We start from the raw sequence: 18170 nt of genomic DNA on the forward strand, positions 1-18170 counted from the left end.
GTGAAGTGTTGCCCAACGAGATATGTCTCTAGTTTCTTGAGGGCCCACACCATGGCCAGGCATTCCTTCTCGATGGCCGCGTAGTTCTGCTCCCGGGGTAGCAACTTCTTGCTCAGGTACACGATGGGGTGTCTCTCCCCCTTTTCATCCTCCTGCATTAACACCGCCCCCAGTCCTGTGTCTGAGGCGTCGGTGAACACCATAAAGGGCTTGTCAAAGTCTGGGTTTGCCAGAACTGGGCCACTGACCAGAGCCTCCTTCAGCGCCCGGAGAGCCTCCTGGCACTCCTCGGTCCAGACAACCTTGTCTGGCTTCCCCTTCTTGCACAGCTCAGTGATGGGGGCGGCTATGGCGCTAAAGTGGGGCACGAACCTCCGATAGTACCCTGCCATCCCAATAAAGGCTTGGACCTGCTTTTTGGTTTGAGGAGCGGGCCAGTCTCTGATCACCTCCACTTTGGCTGGTTCCGGCTTTAGGCAGCCACTTCCCACCCAGTGGCCTAGGTAGGATACCTCAGCCATCCCCACCTTGCACTTCTCCGGTTTTACGGTCAGCCCAGCCTCCTGGAGTCGGTCCAGCACTTGTCTAACCTGGGACATGTGGTCCTCCCAGGTCTGGCTAAAGACACAGATGTCATCGATATACGCCACGGCAAAACTCTCCATCCCCCTCAGTAGCTGATCCACCAGGCGCTGGAAGGTGGCCGGCGCTCCCTTGAGGCCGAAGGGCAGGGTCAGGAACTCATAGAGCCCCAGAGGGGTGATAAAGGCCGATTTCAGCCTGGCATCTGCATCCAGCGGCACTTGCCAATAGCCCTTTGTAAGATCCATGGTGGTAAGGTACCGAGCACCTCCCAGCTTGTCTAGGAGCTCGTCCGGCCTGGGCATGGGGTAGGCATCGGCTACAGTGATAGCATTGAGCTTCTGATAGTCCACACAGAACCGGATCGACCTGTCCTTTTTGGGGACCAGCACCACCGGCGAGGCTGGATCACCCCCAAAGCCAGCATGTCATTGACCTCTCTTTCCAGGTCCTGAGCAGTTTTCCCTGTGACTCGGAAGGGGGAGCATTTTATAGGCGGGTGCGATCCTGTCTGCACCCGGTGGACAGTCAGATTAGTGCGTCCAGGCTGGTTGGAAAACAGCTGTTGGTACAGATGCAGCACCCCTCCGATCTCAGCTTGCTGGGCAGGGGTTAGCCGATCAGAGAGGGGAATTGCTTCCAGGGGGAAGCCAGCTCTTGTCCCAGGGAATAGATCTACTAAAGGGTCATCTCCCTGCCCCTCCCAATGTCCACACACGGCCAACACCACATTCCCCCTGTCATAATATGGCTTCATCATATTCACATGGTACACCCGGTGGTGGTGTGCCCGGTTCGACAGCTCCACCACATAGTTTACCTCGTTTAGTTGCTTGACAACCTTGAAGGGCCCTTCCCAGGCGGCCTGGAGTTTGTTTTTCCTCACGGGGATGAGGACCATCACCTGATCCCCAGTGGCGAAGGCGCAGGCCCGTGCTGTGCGGTCATACCAGACCTTCTGCTTCCTCTGGGCTCTGGCCAGACTCTCCCTGGCCAGGTCCATGAGCTCGGCAAGTCGTTCCCGGAAGGTCAGGACATACTCCACCACCGACTCTCCATCAGGAGTGGCCTTCCCCTCCCATTCGTCTCTCATCAGGTCCAGGGGCCCCCTTACCCGCCTTCCATATAGCAGTTCGAAAGGTGAAAACCCGGTAGACTCCTGGGGTACCTCCCTGTACGCAAACAGCAGGTGAGGTAAGTACTTGTCCCAGTCCTGCGGGTGCTGATTCATAAATGTTTTCAGCATCATTTTTAGCGTCCCATTGAACCTCTCCACCAGCCCATTGGATTGGGGGTGATATGCTGAGGCCCAGTTGTGCCGGACCCCACATCTCTCCCACAAGCACCGGAGTAGTGCCGACATGAAGTTGGACCCTTGGTCCGTCAAGACTTCCTTGGGGAACCCCACTCGGCTGAAAATGGTCAGCAGCGCATCTGCCACAGTGTCTGCTTCGATGGACGATAAGGGCACTGCCTCGGGGTAGCGGGTGGCGAAATCTACCACCACCAGGATGTATTTCTTCCCAGACCGGGTCGTCTTGCTGAGAGGTCCCACTATGTCCATGGCCACCTTCTGGAAAGGCTGCTCTATGATGGGCAAAGGTCTCAACGCTGCTTTCCCCTTGTCCCGGGCCTTCCCCACCCTCTGGCAGGGGTCACAGGATCGGCAGTACTGCCGGACGTTGGTGAAGACCCCGGGCCAGTAAAAGTTCTGTAGCAGCCTCTGCCTGGTGCGCCGGATCCCCTGGTGCCCGGCGAGAGGGATGTCATGGGCCAGGTACAGTAGCTTGTGGCGAAACTTCTGGGGAACCACCAGCTGCCTCCTGATCCCCCATAACTCCACTTCCCCTGGGGGAGCCCACTCTCGGTACAGGAACCCCTTCTCCCACAGGAACCTCTCCTTGCATCCTCTCATCATGGTCTGTACCACACTGAGGTCAGCCAGGCCCCTTAGCTTCCGCAGGGAGGGGTCCTTCTGCAACTCGGCCTGGAACTCGGCGGCTAGGGAAGGGATGGGGACCTGCTCCCTCTCGTCGGCTGGGTCGGAAGCCCCAGCCACCCCGAGCCTTGTCCTTGGGTGTTCCCTCCCCACCCGGGTAGGGTTCGGTGCCTCCGGTGTGACATCCTTCCCAAGGTCAGGGCGTAGTGCCCCTCGCCGGCTCTGGCTACGGGTCACGACTAAGGCGGTCTGGGGGCTGCTTGGCCAGTCCTCTAGGTCTCCCCCCCCTCCATCAACACCTCAGTGGGCAAATGGTGGTGCACTCCCAAGTCCTTGGGGCCCTCCTTGGCCCCCCATTTCAGGTGTACCCTCGCTACGGGAACCTTGAATGGGGTCCCGCCCACCCCGGTCAGGGTCAGGAAGGTGTTGGGCACCACCCGATCTGGGGCCACCACCTCGGGCCGGGCCAGTGTCACCTCTGCGCCCGTGTCCCAGTATCCATAAACCTTCTTCCCATCCACCTCCAGGGGAACAAGGCACTCGCTCCGCAGGGACAGCCCCGCGCCAACCCTGTAAACGGAGAACTTTGAATCCGGAGCATCTGGCCCCCCAGAGAAGCTGGCCTGGGGCCCTTCTCTCTCTTGAGCAGTTGATAAGCTGCCAGCCCCTCTTGCGTGAGAAGCCTGCCCTTCGTCCGTCTGGGCCTCTACCAAGTTAACCCGGTGCGGGTTCGGTCTGCTCAGTCTGTCCTTGAGCTTGGGGCACTGGGCCCGAACGTGGCCTCTTCGGCCGCAGTAATAGCAGCTCATGTCCCGTGGGTCCCCTCGAGCCGGTCGGTTGTCCCTGACGCTGGGCATTCCCCGTGGGAGGGGATTCCCCATATTCCCCCTTTGGGAGGTACCCGGGTGACTCTCTCTCTGCATCGCGGCGGGCCTGTTCCTTTGGGGCTCCTCCCTGCCACCCCCTGACTGGCTCTTTACAAACTCATCGGCCAGCCGCCCTGCGTGTCGCGGGTTCTCTGCCTTTCTGTCCACCAACCACAGCCTCAGGTCGGATGGGCACCGCTCATACAGTTGCTCCAGTACCAGCAGTTTAATCAGGTCCTCCTTCGTCTGGGCCCCATCAGCCCACTTGCTGGCGTATCTTTCCATGCGGACGGCTAGTTGCAGATATGAGATCTCAGGGGTTTTATCCTGACTCCGGAACCTTTCCCGGTACATCTCAGGAGTCAGCCCAAACTCTCGTAGCAGGGCCTTTTTGAATAGTTCGTAGTCCCCTTTCTCTGCCTCTTCCAGTTGGCGGTACAATGCCACGGCTTTGGGGTCCAGTAAGGGGGTAAGGACCCGGAGTCTGTCCGCGGGATCAACCCGGTGCAGCTCGCAGGCCGTCTCAAAGGCCTCCAGGAAGTCATCCATGTCCTCCCCCTCCTTGCGTGGGGCCAGGATGCACTTATCGAAGCTCCGTGCAGTCCTGGGTCCCCCCTCACTCACCGCAGCCGGGGGTTCGCTGCCCTTCAATCTCGCCAGTTCCAGTTCATGCTGTCTCTGTCTCTCTTCATGCTGTCTCTGTCTCTCTTTCTCCTCCCGTTCATGCTGACGCTGTCTCTCTTCATGCTGTCTCTGTTGTTCACGATCCTCCAGCTCTCTGTTTTAGCTCTTTCTCCCATTCCAGCCAATTCCGCTCCACGGATGCCGAACGTCGCCGGGAGGATCCTCTGCTGGCCGGCGAGCTTCGCCGGGAGGATCCCCTGCTGACCGGGGGGGTCACAGTGCCCTCGGTATTTGCTGGGCTCCTCCCCACCCTTCCCCTAGGCATAGGAAGGAGGGGTCTCGGGAAGCCCTCAGCAGCCGGCTGACCACTCCCAGCTGGGACAGACACTGGTGCCTGCGCTGCATTTGCCAGGCTGCTTCCCTGAGACACAGGGATCAGTTCATTCGCGCGATCTTCCGCCTCCAGCCGGGCAATGAGCTGGTCTTTGGTGAGCCTCCCACTGCGCAGCCCCCTCTGCTTGCACAGCTCCACCAGGTCGCTCTTAAGCCGCTTGGCATACATCTTCCTGCTGGCCACTCACTGGCCTGTGTGCTCACAGCTCCCCACAGTTCCCAGGGGGACCCCTAGTGTGCCAGCCCTTCTCGAGGTCACCACCTCTCTGCCAGGGTCGAGCCGCAGACTCCTCCGCCCCTGGGACCACTCGCTGCGATCCCCCCGGGGGACCCTGTTACTGCAAAAGTCCTTCTCGCTGGTCACACACTCCCAGGGGTAATAACCGTCTCTCTCTCACTCTTCGGCACGCCTGGTCCCCGTCAATCCCCCTTCGTTTTACTGCTCCCCAGTCACTTACTGCAGGAAGCGCCGTCCACGGGGTGCAATAGATCCCGCCGCTGCCACCAGTTGTTGCGGAGTGTGGGGGAGTCAGGGCCCTGCACCCCTCTTCCTGAGATTCACTGCAACTCTCAACCAGCCAGTAAAGCAGAAGGTTTATTTAAGGACAGGAACACAGTCTCAAGCAGAGCGTGTAGGTACGACCAGACCCCCCTCAATTAGGTTCTCTGGGAGGTTCAGGGAGCTTAGACCCCAGCTTGGGGTTCCCTGCGTTGCACCACCCAGCCCAAAACTGAAACTAAACCAAAACTCCTCCTGCTGCTGCTCTCTTCCCCCTCCCCCCAGCTCCTCCTCTCCTTTGTTCAGTCTCCTGGGCAGAAGGTGTTAATTCTCCCCACCCCCATTCCTGGCTCAGGTTACAGCTCAGGTAGCTTCCTTCAAGGGAAGTCCCACATCCCCACTGCAACCCCCCTGCAACATTCCCAGGTCAAATCTGCCCTGCTCCCTGCTCCGTCACAAATGCACACGGGAAAACATAATCCCAAGTATATATACAAAATGATGGGCTCTAAATTAGCTGTTACCACTTAAGAAAAAGATCTTGGGAGTCTCACAGAATCATAGGACTGGAAGAGACCACAGGAAGTCACCTAGTCCAGTTCCCAGCACTCATGGCAGGACTAGTATTATCTCGTGGATAGTTCTCTGAAAACATGTACTCAATGTGCAGCAGCAGTCAAAAAAGCTAACAATGTAGGAACCATTAGGAAATGGATAGATAATAAGACAGTAAATATCATAATGGCCATATGTAACTCCATGATACACCCACACTTTAAATTCTGCATCCAGTTCTGGTTGCCCCATTTAAAAAAAAAATATATTCGATTTGGAAAAGGTACAGAGAAGGGCAACAAAAAAAGATAAGGAAAGATTTAAAAAAAACAGATTGTTCAGCTTGGAAAAGAGACAACAAAGAGGGGATCTGATACGGGTCTACAAAATCATGAATGGTGTGGAGAAAGTGAATAAGGATTTGTTATTTACTCCTTTGCATAACACAAGAGCCAGGAGTCACCCAAAGAACTTAAGAAGCAGGTTTAAAACGAAAGGGAGTACTACTTCACATAACACACAATCAATCTGTGGAACTCATTGCCAGGGGATGTTCTGAAGGCCAAAAGTATACCTGGGTTCAAAAAAGAATTAGATAAGTTCATGGAGGATAGGTCTGTGATGGGTTCCCCACCCCCCCTTCAGGCTGCCACTTGGAACTGGGGTACCCACTGGACCCACCAGCCTGGGCTCCCTTTCACCCTGTAATGCTGTCACAAGCTGCAGACACGCTCCCAGTCTCACACTTTCACCAGCACACAGGTAGGGACACACCCAGCTGCAAAAACACACAGACACTGAAACCAGCTCTGCATGGGAATTGCCCAGTACTCAAGTGCACACACCCTCTAGAGGGTAAACCCAAAAATGTACAGTCTTGCGCGGCACAGAGAACTGTACAGTGTAAGCTCATGAAATTCACCCTGTCCCTCAATGTGGAGAGGGATATACACAGTTTTCTGTCCCACATTATGATTTCTACACACATTACACTTACACATTATTAACTACAAAAGATAAAATCTAAGTGATTATAAGGGATAGCAAACAGATCAAAGCAGATTACCTATCAAATAAAACAAAAACACAATCCAAGCTTAATATACTAACGAAATTGGATATGAGCAGCAAATTCTCACTCTAAATGTTGTTCTAGGCAGTTTGCAGAGAGTCTTGAAGGCAAGCTACACTTGCTTGCAGCTTAAAACTCCAGACATTCCATTCACAGGCTAGACAACCTTCTAGCCTGGGTTCATCCCTTCCCCCAAGTTCAGTCTTTTTGTTTTTCTGGTGTTTTCAGCAGTCTTCTTTCTTGGGCGGGGAGTCAGTGAAGAACGAACCACGATGATATCACTCCCCTGCCGTAGTTTTTTCATATGGTGGGAATCCTTTGTCTCCCAGTTTGATTCCCACCCCCAGTCAGTGGAAAAACACTAGTATTATCATGGAGTCCAGTACCAGGTGACTTGGTCACATGTCCCTGCAGCCATATCTCAGGGCTTGTCTACACTGGCACTTTCCAGTGCTGCAACTTTCTTGCTCAGGGGTGTGAAAAAACATCCCCCTGAGCGTGGCAAGTTTCAGCACTGTAAAGTGCTGGAGTAGACAGTGCACCAGCGCTGGTAGCTATTCCCCTCATGGAGGTGGGTTTTTTTAAAATCGCTATGCCGTGATTACACAAGCCACGTTAAACCATTGCCACAACAGCGCTTTAACACTGCCAGTGAAGACATGCTCTCAGAGGCTGTTTGCAGCGTCCCCAGGAAGGCTTCTCAGGAAGGCTCCCTGGTGGGAGATTAGCATCTTCAAAGACCTAATGGCCCTTCCCAACCAGTCATCTAGACTGACTGCATTCTGTCTAGTGGGCATTCCCCAGCTGTAAACACATTTGTAATTGATGCATAGACAATATTCCTAACTTCAGATACAAAAATGATACATGCATACATATAGGATAATCATATTCAGTAAATCATAACCTTTCCAATGATATGTCACATGATCTATCTTGTATAAAATACATCATAGTTATGTCATAATCATATCATAATAATATCTCTATGAAGAATATGGGGTCGTAGTGCCACAAGGTCCATCGGTGATTATTAGTCAAGATGATCAGGGATGCAACCCCATGCTCTGGATGTCCTAAGCATCTAACTGTCAGAAGCTGGGAGTGGATGACAGGGGATGAATCACTTGATAATTGGCCTTTTCTTTTCATTCCCTCTGAAGCATCTGGCATTGGCCAGCGTTGGAAGGCAAGATACTGGGCTAGATGGACCAATGGTCTGACCCTGTGTGGCCATTTTTATGTTCTTCATTTGCCTCCAAGTCTGAAGCAATTTGACGCTATTCTAAATTTTCCCCATTACTTTTGAGAAGACTAAATTAGAGGGGTCTTTTTTCCTATGGCTGTTTCTACCCTGTCACGCATGGATAGAAAACTCATATTGTGCCCCTGAAGAGAAGAATTCAACACTCGTTGGGGGTGGTTTAATTATGCTGACAGGAGAGCTCTCTCCCATCAGCATAGAGCAGCTACACAGGAAATCTTACAACGGTGCCGCTGTAAGGGCTCTGTGTAGAACATAGCTTAGACAAGTTAGATGTCTTCAAGTCACCAAGGCCTGATGAAATACATCCTAAAATACTCAAGGAGCTGACTGAGGAAATATCTGAGCCATTCGTGATTATTTGAAAAGTCATGGAAGACAAGAGAGATTCCAGAGGACTGGAAAAGGGCAAATATAGTGCCAACTATAATAGGGGGAATGAGGACAATCTGTAAAATTACAAACTAGTCAGCTTAACTTCAGTACCTGGAAAGATAATGGACTAAATAATTAAGCAATCAATTTGCAGACACCTAAAAGATAATAAGGTGATAAGTAACAGCATGGATTTGTCAAGAACAAATCATGTCAAACCAACCTAATAGCTTTCTTTGACAGGGTAACAAGCCTTGTGGATGGGGGGGAAGCAGTAGATGTGGTATTATCTTGACTTGAGTAAGGCTTTTGATACTATCTTGCATGACCTTCTCATAAACAAACTGGTGAAATACAACTTAGATGGAGCTACTATAAGGTGGGTGCATAATTGGTTGGAAAACCATCCCCAGAGAGTAGTTATCCATGGTTCACAATAAAGCTGGAAGAGCATACTATTGGAGTCCCACAGGAATCAGTTCTGGGGCTGCTCTGTTCAATATCTTCATCAATTATTTAGATAATGGTCTAGAGAGCACACTTATAAAGTCTGCAGACTACACTAAGCTGGGAGGAGTTGCAAGTGCTTTGGAGAATAGTATTAAAATTCAAAATGATCTGGACAAACTGGAGAAATGGTCTGAAATAAACAGGATGAAATTCAATAAAGATAAATACAAGTAATACACTTAGGAAGGAAGAATCAGTTGCACACATATAAAATGGGAAACAATTGCCTAGGAAGAAGTACTGCGGAAAGGGATCTGAAGGTCATAGTGTATCACAAGCTTAATATGAGTCAACGGTGTAACACTGTTGCAAAAGCAATCATCATTCTGGGATGTATTAGCACAGGGATTCTCAAACTGGGGGTCGGGACCCCTCAGGGGGTTGTGACATTATTATATGGGGGGTTGCGAGCTGTCAGGCTCCACCCCAAACCCCGCTTTGCCTCCAGCATTTATAATGGTGTTAAATTTATAAAAAGGTATTTTTAATTTATATGGGGGGAGGGGTCGCACTCAGAGGCTTGCTATGTGAAAGGGGTCACCAGTACAAAAGTTTGAGAATCACTGTATTAGGAGAAGCATTGTAAGCAAGACACAAGAAGTAATTCTTCCACTCTACTCCATGCTGATTGGGCCTCAACTGGAATATAGAGTCCAGTTCTGGACACCATCTTTCCTGAAATATGTGGACAAATTGGAGAAAATCCAGAGAAGAACAACAAAAATGATTAAAGGTCTAGAAAACATGACCTATGAGGGAAGATTGAAAAAATTGGGTTTGTTTAGTCTGGAGAACACTGAAGGGGGACCGGATAACAGTTTCAAGTACATAAAAGATCGTTACACTGAAGAAGGGGAAAAACAGTTCTCAGCCTCTGAGGCTAGAACAAGAAGAAATGGGCTTAAATTGCAGCAAGGGGGGTTAGCTTGGACATCAGGAAAAACTTCCTGTCAGGGTAGTTAAGCACTGGAATAAACTGTCTAGGGAGGTTGTGGAATCTATGTCACTAGGGATTTTTTTAAGAGCACGTTAGACAAACACCTGTCAAGGATGGTCTATACTTAGTCCTGCCCAGGGCCAGATATCTCTCCTGGGGCTATTAGATTATGTGGGACCCCTGTATACAAGTCTTTTTCCTAATTTAAAACAAAATGACCACAATTATGGCATCACTGCTATTAACGCTATACTAAACTTGCCTTTTAATTAACACAAAGCCTTTCTGTAGTTATACTTCAGTGTTAAAACATGCAGAATATCGTTAAGTTAATTCAAAATAGCCTACTTCTTACCTTAGAACAGCTGTTATATTATTTTCTTTCTGTGAGGGAGTTTGGGTGCAGGAGGGGGCTCCAGGCTGGGGCAGAGTGTTGAGATGCAGGAGAGGGTACGGGCTTTGGGAGGGAGTTTGGTGCAGGAGGAGATTCAGACCTGGGGCCCAGCGCAGGAGGGGGTGCGGGGTCTGGGATGGAGTTTGGGTGCAGGACGGGATTCTGACCTGGGGCAGGGGTTGAGGAGGGGGTGTGTGGTTCAGGCTTTGGCCGGGAGGTGCTTACCACAGGTGGCTCCTGGCCAGCAGCGCAGCAGGCCTCAGGCGGGTTGCCTGCCATAGCCCCACACCGCTCCCAGAAGCAGCTGGCTGCTGGCACATCTTTGTGTGCCCTGAGGGGAGGGGGACAGTGTGTCTCCATGCACTGCCCACACCTGCAAGCACCACCCCTGCAACTCCCATTGGCCGGATACCTAGGAGGTGGCGGAATCTCCATCCTTAATGGTTTTTAAGGTCCGGCTTGACAAAGCCCAGGCTGGGATGATTTAGTTGGGGTTGATCCTGCTTTGAGCAGGGGTTTGAACTAGATGACCTTCTGAGGTATCTTCCAACCCTATATCAGAGGGGTAGCCGTGTTAGCCTGGATCTGTAAAAAGCAACAGAGAGTCCTGTGGCACCTTTAAGACTAACAGATGTATAGGAGGATAAGCTTTAATTGGTGAATGCCCACTTCGTCGGATACCGACGAAGTGGGCATTCACCCACGAAAGCTTATGCTCCAATACATCTGTTAGTCTTAAAGGTGCCACAGGACTCTCTGTTGCTTGCAACCCTAATCGTCTATGATTCTATGAACAACTTTGTTTTCCCTAGCTTCATTCTCAGAAACAGTTCAACCACTTTGGCTGAAATTTTCCAAAAATATTCAGCCTGAGACAGACACCCAGGATGGAAAATTTCAGGCTTAACAATTAAAATTTGCCAATGTTATAAGGAACTGAAAACAGGGTCTTATCATGGAATGTGTCGGGCAATGTCAATGATATGCAGTGCTACCAGCCCCGCCTATAATTAAACAAGAGCAAAATGAAATGTCTGACCAAGTACGGGTCAAACACAATAAAACAAGATAACAAGAAAAATCCTGGCACAAGTCCAAAAAAAGCAAAATATGAAAATTGCCTGTAGACAATCACAGCAGCAATAATATTTCAATTAATGTGAGAAAACGCCCAAATTCTTAGGTGGTGGTCTCAGACATATTTTCTTATCAGATAACCAAATGAGAAAAGTGATCAGAATGCAGATAGGAAAATTTTCTTTGTTTGCTATTCACAAGCAACTCCTCTTTCATGCCAAAGTGAAGTGGCTTTCATAAGGTAAAGTGCTAGCTATTCTTAGAGCTAGTCTTCACTTACCGGCTGGTCCGGCGGCACGCCATCGATGTTCTGGGATCGATCCCGGAAGTGCTCACAGTCGGCGCCGGTACTCCAGCTCGCCGAGAGGAGTACGCGGCGTCGACGGGGGGAGACTTCCGGCCGCGTCTGGACCGCGGTAAGTTCGGATTAAGGTACTTCGAATTCAGCTACGTTATTAACGTAGCTGAATTTGCGTACCTTAGTCCGAAGTCCGGACTAAGTGGGGACCAGCCCTGTGAATTAAGAGCAGAAAAGCAAGCTTTCCTGAATGATCTCACTTACACGCTCAATAATTCACCTCGCTCATCTTTGGGATCAAAATGAGTTGAATTCTTCTCTTCAGGAGCACGAGAGTTTTCTATCCATACATGTCAGAGTAGAAACAGACATCAAAAAAATGTAGAAGTTCTTCTTCTGAAAAGTAATGGGGAAATGTAGAATAGCTTCAAACTGAAAGACAGCAATAGTCGATGTAAGCAAGGCAGTGTCTTCTCCGACATTGCATCGATCTAACTTCATGTACCTAAGCGCTACGCCTCTTGTGAAGGGGGAATTATTAAATCAGGGTAGTGGACCAGTTACATCAGTGGGAGCTACATATTAGTGTAGATGCTTAGAGTTAGGTCGATGTAAGGCAGCTTATGTCGATCTAACTCTGTAGTGTAGACCAACCCTTAAAAAGAACTAGATAAGAACTATCAGGAACTCATAAGTCAGCATTTGAAGAACTATTTTTCCGATGACCCAGAGAAGCAGAAAGAGGCTGCTTTCCTTCACATAAGTCAGGGGCTGTTCACTTGGCAAAACTGACTGGGCAACTGCAAAACAAAACAACAAACACAACTGACTTTCTATAACTCATATCTCATAAGTTCTTAGTGCTCTGTGAAGAAGGGGAACTCAATTTTAGTAACAAATGTCTTGAAAGCTCTCATTCCATTTTCCATCCTTGTATCCAACAATCAGGATTCTCTTGAGTGGTAGTAGTAATAGAAACAAAGTCCCCCCAGTTGCCTGTCAGTTGAAAGGGACCTAAGTGTTCCACTCTCTCTCCTCCCTCCCCCTTCAACTTTGGACGGGACAGTTTTCATCAACAAGACAGGCTTATCCATAACACTTAGTCGGGAGTGTATTTAAATTCTTGTAAACCTTTTATAATTTAAAACAACAGGAGTACTTGTGGCACCTTAGAGACTAACAAATTTATTAGAGCATAAGCTTTCGTGGACTACAGCCCACTTCTTCGGATGCATCCGAAGAAGTGGGCTGTAGTCCACGAAAGTTTATGCCACAAGTACTCCTGTTCTTTTTGCGGATACAGACTAACACGGCTGCTGCTCTGAAACTTGTTTTTATAATTAAAGTTTTCTTTTCAAAACTTCATTATTAGTTATTTTTGATACAGTTATGAAATTTTACTTGCTCATGGTTAGACATCTTAGAAGAGAGGGTCATACAACATTTTAGTCTGAAAGCAGGTCGCTGGCTCTTAAAGTTTGGGAAATCTTGCTCTAGATAGCAGGGTTAATCCTCTCACAAGTAGGTGTCCAAGTAAATTTTCAAACCCTGGTATAGATCATTACTAATGTCCAAGATGTATTATCAGAACTACAAATGCAGTGGCTATGACAACATTATGTAATAAAGGAGATCAGAAATGCTGAAAATGGCATGGCTATGAAAAGATTTGTACAGCAATTTATAAATTTTAACCTAACATTTTCTGTAACATCTCAAAACTCAGCAAGCTACTTGACACACACACCAGCACCTAAATGTCATGCTAGATGCAAGCTTCCTTGTTTACAGACATCTAATATAAAATTGTATATTGTAGTAGCTGCAAGAAATAGATTACAATCTTAAATACAAGCTTTACTGAAGCATTTATACACCCTTACCACATCACAGTCTCTTATCTGTGGGTTTTCATTAACCCTTTTAAAGAGACAGTGCACTACATGGTGAACTAGACAGATTTATACTACAATAAATAAATCATCATGTACTTAGCTAAGACTGCATTAGAAAGCATTCTTCTAAGTCAATATGTCTTGAGTAGAAGTTCAGAACACAGACAATCAAATCACAAAAACTGAGGAACATAATACCAATACTTGTGTCTTTCATAGATAGTAACTACAAAATTTTATCTGAACAAAGCAGATGGCAGACAAAGTTTGTAAACAGGTTCCACATTTGAATCTCTCAGCTATTAATAGATGCCTAGGCTGCAGTGACCTTATGTCAGGCTAGAAACCACACTTCTATTGCATGAATCCAAGTGTTGAAAGCTGCTATCTTAGCTTTGCACATGTCAGCACTTCTTACGGATCAACGACCTAATCTACACACAAAATTGCACCAGTTTTACTGAAAGTGCTACGTTAAACCAATTCAGCTCAACTGGTGGAACTTAATATGTGGACACTGATATTAATTTAAACCTGTCTTACTTTGGTTTAGCTTTTTCCTGTACATCAAATTGCACCAGCTTAACATCATATCTTTAGTTAAATTGAGGAAATTTTATATTTATAATTATATTAAATTTTATATTTAGACCAGGTGACCTCTAAGTACCAAATGCACTTTGTAATGTATTTATTAGCAAACTGAAGCTCACCTTCACAGTATTGTTCTTGTACTTTTCAAGAAAAAACATCAAAACAAATAAATTAGAATCTCGGAGTTACGAACACCTCAGGAATGGAGGTTGTTTGTAACTCTGAACAAAATGTTATGGTTGTTCTTTCAAAAGTTTACGACTGAATATTGACTTAATACAGCTTTGAAACTTTACTATGGAGAAGAAAAATGCTGCTTTGCCTTTATTTCTTTTAGCAGTTTACCTTTAATACAGTTCTGTACTGTATTTGCTTTCGTAGAAGTGTATCTCTGCTGTCTGATTGTGTACTTCCAGTTCCAAATGAGGTGTGTGGTTGACTGGTCAGTTCATAACTCTGGTGTTCGTAACTTTGAGATTCTACTGTATTGCTTTATCTGGAATGACCATACCCATTGAATGGGATCTGCCCCACACAACAACTTTCTATAGTTCCTATTCCTATTCCACCACTGATAGCTCAATCCATCTTTCCCCCTCCCATTTGTCTAAATTTTATTATTTTTATCAACTAATATTATAGGTAACACCTTAGATCACTATAACAGAAAAACTAGGTGAGAAATGTTATTTTTGTAATGTATTTAATTTGTGGATTTAACAACAATTTTGTTTGTTCTTTGTAAAAACAATTTCCCCACAGGTGAGAAGTAGTTTTAAAATAGGAAACTGATTATAAAAACTGAAATTTAGGATAAGTTACTGACCCAAAAACTGCTTTAAAACTATTTTCAAAATGTGTTTTTCAATTTGGCCATGTCCCAAATTCCTGCCCTGTGTCTGTCACAAATGACTTGAATGGCACACCAATCAACAATCCTTCTCTTTCTCTGGCCTCCCATTACCAAAAGGTAGCTGTTACTTGTGCTCTCACCTTCCTGTCTCAAAAGAGGAAGACTGGAGACACCAACAGTAGAGATAGCTGACTGCCTCAAGAAAACAGCTGGACCACTGACCTCATGGTTTTAATACTCCAATTAAGATCAAGGCAAGGCAAGAGAGAGACATCCCATCCAATTGAGGGGAACTGAAGAGGGGAGGGGGTTCACAGAAAAAAGGAGAAGGAAAAAAGTGGGAGTGAAAGAGACAGGCTAGAAGAGCAGCAAAAGAGAAAGGATAAGAGAGGCAGAGAATATTGAGTAAAGTTGTAGGTAATAGAGCAGGTGAATGGAGATTATTATAAATAAAGAATGAGAGTCAAGGAGACAACTTTAAAAAAAAATCAAAAATGGCAGGATAAGAGGAATGCAGAAAGAAAGGAAATAGAGGAACAGAATGAGTTAGATCAGTGGTGGGCAACCTGCAGCCCATCAGAGTAATCTGATTGCGGGCTGCAAGACATTTTGCTGATGTTGACCGTCTGCAGGCACAGCCCCCCCGCAGCTCCCAGTGGCTGCGGTTCGCCGTTCCTGGCCAATGGGAGCTGCGGGAAGCGGCGGCCAGCACATTCTTGAGGCCTGCGCAGCTTCTCACAGCTCCCATTGGCCGGGAGCGACAAACCGTGGCCACTGGGAGCCGCGGGGGGGCCGCACCTGCGCACAGTCAATGTAAACAAACTGTCTCGCAGCCCACCAGCAGATTACCCTGATGGTCCACATGCAGCCCGCAGGCTGCCCACCACTGAGTTAGATGGATTTATTTAAATAAACAGGAATAAAGATGTAAAACAGAGAAAGGGAAACTTTTAATGTTTCCTTACATTCCTGAGACAATGCGGTGAGGTAATATCTTATATTGAATCAACTTCTGTTGGTGAAAGAGACATGCTTTTGGGCTTATTCAGAGCTTTTCTTCAGGTCTGGGAAAGGTACTCAAGAGTGTCATAGCTAAAATTCAAGGTGGAACAGTAAGGAGTTAACATATGTTGCAAGAGACCATTCAAGGTGAAGCAGGCAGTTAACACCTCTTCAGGAAAAAGGAGGGTTAGTGAGTTACAGATTGTTGTAATGAACCATAAATCTATTGTCTTTATCAAGTCCATGATTTTTGGTATCTAGCAGAGTTAGGAATTTAAGTTCCCAGGCTTTCCTTTTAAAGGTGTTGTGCAGGTTTCATGTGAGGACGAGGGAGTGATCACTTTGTGCAACATGTTCACCCTAGGGTGATGCACAGAAAAACGATAGAAGACAAAAACACTGAGTTCATTCGAGAGTGGTTACAACATTCCTTGCATTCCTAGAAGTTACTGTCAGATGCCATGTCTGAAAATTTTGTTGAAAGGGACTGGATGACTTTTTTGATAACATTATCTAATACTATCTACCTAGTATTTACTCTGAGTAATGTGGTTAAACAACTGGTGTTCTTTTGGAAGTCAGCCAGTACTCATTCTGTATTTAAATAACCAAAGCAGGGTTACTGCTGTTTACTTTTTTCTTGTAATTATGCTTTCCCCACTACCATCTTTTTCATCTCCTCAATAATCAAGACATACCTACAAATTAGCCATTGTTTGACTACTATTGGCTGACTGCTCTCTTCTCTGACAATGTGTACCTCCTCATTCCCCTTTTTATAATTGTATACACAGGCCTGGTCAATGCTATAACTGGAATCACATTAGTTAAAGTGATTCCTTGATGGTCTGCTCACTTTTCTTGGAGCCCCGCCTGGTTCTGTGAATCACCCACCACTCACATAAGGGTAGTGACTCCGGGATTTAAAAGTTATGAACAGCATTCAGACTGAAGGGTAAGATAATCTCAAAATAAAGTATGTCAAAATGGCACTCTTAGCTGATCTCTGTGTATCTCATCATACCAACTGACAAAATATTTTGACATTTTTTTGTCTTGTTTGGTTCTGTTCAACAAACATAGCTATCATGGAGTTGAATTTTATTTCTTTTCTTTTCTTTTCTATTATCAGACTCATTACTAATTTCCATGTACAGTGCCAGTCACACCTGAGCAAGACCAGAAAGCAATGGGTTTGTACAACTGTCCCTGTACAATTGGGCACTCGTTGCCACTAGAGGAAGAATTTAGCCTGCAAATCCTATATTGCTGATGATGGGATGGGGCATGAGACGAAAAGAAACCAGCTTGACTCTCCGATCAATTTTGCAGGGCTGACAATGTTATTAAAAAATGCACTTTACTTGTACACAGAGCACATGTGACACAGATTCACGGATACACAATAAGCATGGAACCCACAAAGCCATTTTTGTGGTTACTTTCCTGGCACTCCCTACCTCCCCAAGCATGAGAAAGGATTTTGGTTTAAAGGGGAAAACAGATGAATACATTCCCACAGTTCTCTGGCCTCCCCTCTGCGACACAGGCACCTTGGTCACAGAGCCCATCGCAAGCTAACAGATGACATTTCTGCGTGAGCCCGCTGTTTAAATACTAGCAGCACATCACTGCACCAGCCTGACCCGCCCCCCAAAAAGCGATTCCCACCAGCTGGGCCACCTCTTCCCTTAGGAGCCGGCTAACGACTCACCTGCAGTCCTAGGCCCACCCACTAGGGCAGCAACTACAGGTGTCAGCCCTCAGCCTCAGGCCCCATCGCCCCACTCCCCTCCCGGCGCTCACCCGGCCTCCCGCATGACGTTGCCGTCGCCGCAGTCGCAGGCGCCCCCTGCCTGGCTCCGGAACATGTTGTAGTCGTGCCCGGCGTGCTCGCCCTGGTGGAAGCACTCGGCGCACAGGCTCATGCAGGGCGAGATGCCGCACGTCCGGCAGCGATAGGCCACGAAGTTGGCCGTCCACACCAGGCCGCAGAGCGTGGCCGGGTCGTAGGCCCGCACCGCCTGCACGAAGCCCTCCCAGGGCTCCCCGCCCGACAGCAGGCAGCGGCACCACTCCAGCGCCTCGGTCGCCGCCTCCCCGCCGCCCGGGGCCGGGGCCAGCGCCCGCTCCAGCAACGCCTGCAGCTCCGCCGCCGCCCCGCTCTCCCCGCCGCCGCCGCTCAGGGCCGCCTTCAGCCGCGCCGCCGTGGCCCGCTTCTCCCGGCCGCTCGCACCGGCCCCCGCCATGATGAGTACTGGGAACCCGGGACGCTGGAGCCGCTACGGCTGCGCTGGGCTCCCGGCTCTGGGGCTTCCAACCCCCGCCCTCTCTCCCCTCCTAGCGGCGCCTCTCTCGCGATAGCCTGGGAGCCGGCACCGTGCCCGCCGCAAGACGCCCGCTGCCCCCGCCCCGCGTCTGCCTCCTCCTGACATTGTCCC

The 18170-nt window shown here is 48.3% G+C and overlaps 1 protein-coding gene across 1 annotated transcript in view; it reads right to left on the reverse strand.

Annotated features, from left to right (window-relative positions):
* UBR3 (ubiquitin protein ligase E3 component n-recognin 3) overlaps nt 1-18022 on the reverse strand; it is a 217142-nt gene extending 199120 nt beyond the window's left edge. The window contains exon 1 of the mRNA XM_054043660.1: nt 17536-18022. Within this exon, the coding sequence (XP_053899635.1) occupies nt 17536-17978 (443 nt within the window). The 5' untranslated portion in view covers nt 17979-18022. The remainder of the gene's footprint in view (nt 1-17535) is intronic.
* Between the last annotated feature and the right edge of the window lie 148 nt (nt 18023-18170).

This window comes from Malaclemys terrapin, chromosome 11, assembly GCF_027887155.1.
Source record: "Malaclemys terrapin pileata isolate rMalTer1 chromosome 11, rMalTer1.hap1, whole genome shotgun sequence".
In the NCBI taxonomy this organism is placed as follows: Eukaryota; Metazoa; Chordata; order Testudines; family Emydidae; genus Malaclemys; species Malaclemys terrapin.